At 33.0% G+C, this 1,479-nt stretch overlaps 1 protein-coding gene across 1 annotated transcript in view; it reads left to right on the top strand.

Annotated features, from left to right (window-relative positions):
• LOC119587098 (methyltransferase-like protein 25) overlaps positions 1 to 699 on the top strand; it is a 25,499-nt gene extending 24,800 nt beyond the window's left edge. Inside the window, 2 exon segments of the mRNA XM_037935847.1 lie at positions 270 to 647; positions 650 to 699. Coding sequence (XP_037791775.1) covers positions 270 to 647; positions 650 to 699 — 428 coding nt within the window.
• The last annotated feature ends 780 nt before the right edge of the window (positions 700 to 1,479 follow it).

Raw genomic sequence — 1,479 nt, 5'->3', positions numbered from 1 at the left:
CCTTCACTTAACTTACAAATTTAATGCAATATCTGAAACTCTAATATCTGCCCAAATATTATGGCCTTCTTTTATTAGGAAGCATGTAATTTAATTAATGACAGAATTTCTAGCTTTTTGTATGTACAATGTATGGGTGTTTAATTATTCACTTTTGCAGAAAAAGAGGGGTGCTGAGAGTGAGTTTACGTGAATTGACTAACACTAAATAGAGAGATTGACGAGTCATTTCAGCATACATTTTATATTTCTTTTTCTTTCTCATCCAGATGACCTGGCTGTGAAGAGGCTGAGAAGGCATGCTAGGAAAAGCAGCTTTGATCATTTTGAAGAGTATGTAAATACCATCACCACAAATTACAAGTTTGTGCCTGCAGATTCTTCCAGCAGTGTGGGTGATTCTGAGGAAAATTGCTTAAGACAAGAAAAACAAGACAGCACAGTAGATTTCAAACAAATAAGTACAAAAGAACATATTTCTGAAGAACTAACAGAATGTTATAAGAGATTTGAACATTTATTTCCACTAATTGAGCCTCTGACTGGACTTCAGTTAGCTCTTCAGCCAGTAATGGAAGCACTGATATTGATAGACAGGGTGTCTTTCTTAGAGGAAGCCGGCTTTCACAATGTCTGGTTAGAGAAAGTATTGATGTTACTATATCACCAAGAAATGTGGCATTGGTTGCAGTAAGATAAAAAATTGGGAATTTCCTGTTTTATACAGATATTAACTTTTTTTGTTATTTATGTGAAGTTTGTTAATTTATAGTAGTATTTTAAAGAATACTCAGTTACTGTTAAAATGTTTTCATTGTTGAAAATGCTTATAGCTTTTATTTTTTCTACTTGTATAGACTTTTTAGAAAGATATGAATCACCAGTGGTAAATAATTTTTTAAACCATTTTTCTAGACTGTATTAGCAACACTCGTTATTTCCTATTTCAGTAACAAATGAATTACTATTCTTCATTAGAAATACTACTGAGTTAATGATAGGTAGCATGAGCTTTCCCAGACCATTTAAATTCTAATTTTTAGCAAACTGTGTACAAATTGAAAATGTCAATAATTTGCAAAAAACACCTTGATTATTCTTTTATTTACCCAACTTGTTTCAAGACTGAAAAGCTTGAGTATGTGTAAAACAGAAATAAGAACAGTTTTCTAGCAACTAAACACATAGTGAATAGTAGCTGCAGAACCTGACACTACTTTGGTGCAGAACAGGATTGCTGTCTCTTAACAGTGGTCAATGCTAGTCACAATGTTCAATTAGGTATTTATCATGTCAAATTGAGCACACGTGCCCTTCTATTGAAAGTTCAAGATAGATACCAGAATAATACTCTCTAGGGATGTACTCTACCTTTTCTGGCATTGTCCCTTTCAGTTTTTGACTGTCCGTCTCAGGATTTTTGTTATTTTGTTTAGAATAAGCAAATTTATTGTGGACATGCCCAAAAGCAGTGGAAGA

Source organism: Penaeus monodon, chromosome 22 (assembly GCF_015228065.2).
Source record: "Penaeus monodon isolate SGIC_2016 chromosome 22, NSTDA_Pmon_1, whole genome shotgun sequence".
NCBI lineage: Eukaryota > Metazoa > Arthropoda > Malacostraca > Decapoda > Penaeidae > Penaeus > Penaeus monodon.
The sequence above is the reverse complement of the archived record's forward strand: the minus strand, read 5'-3'. Positions and strand labels throughout refer to the sequence as shown.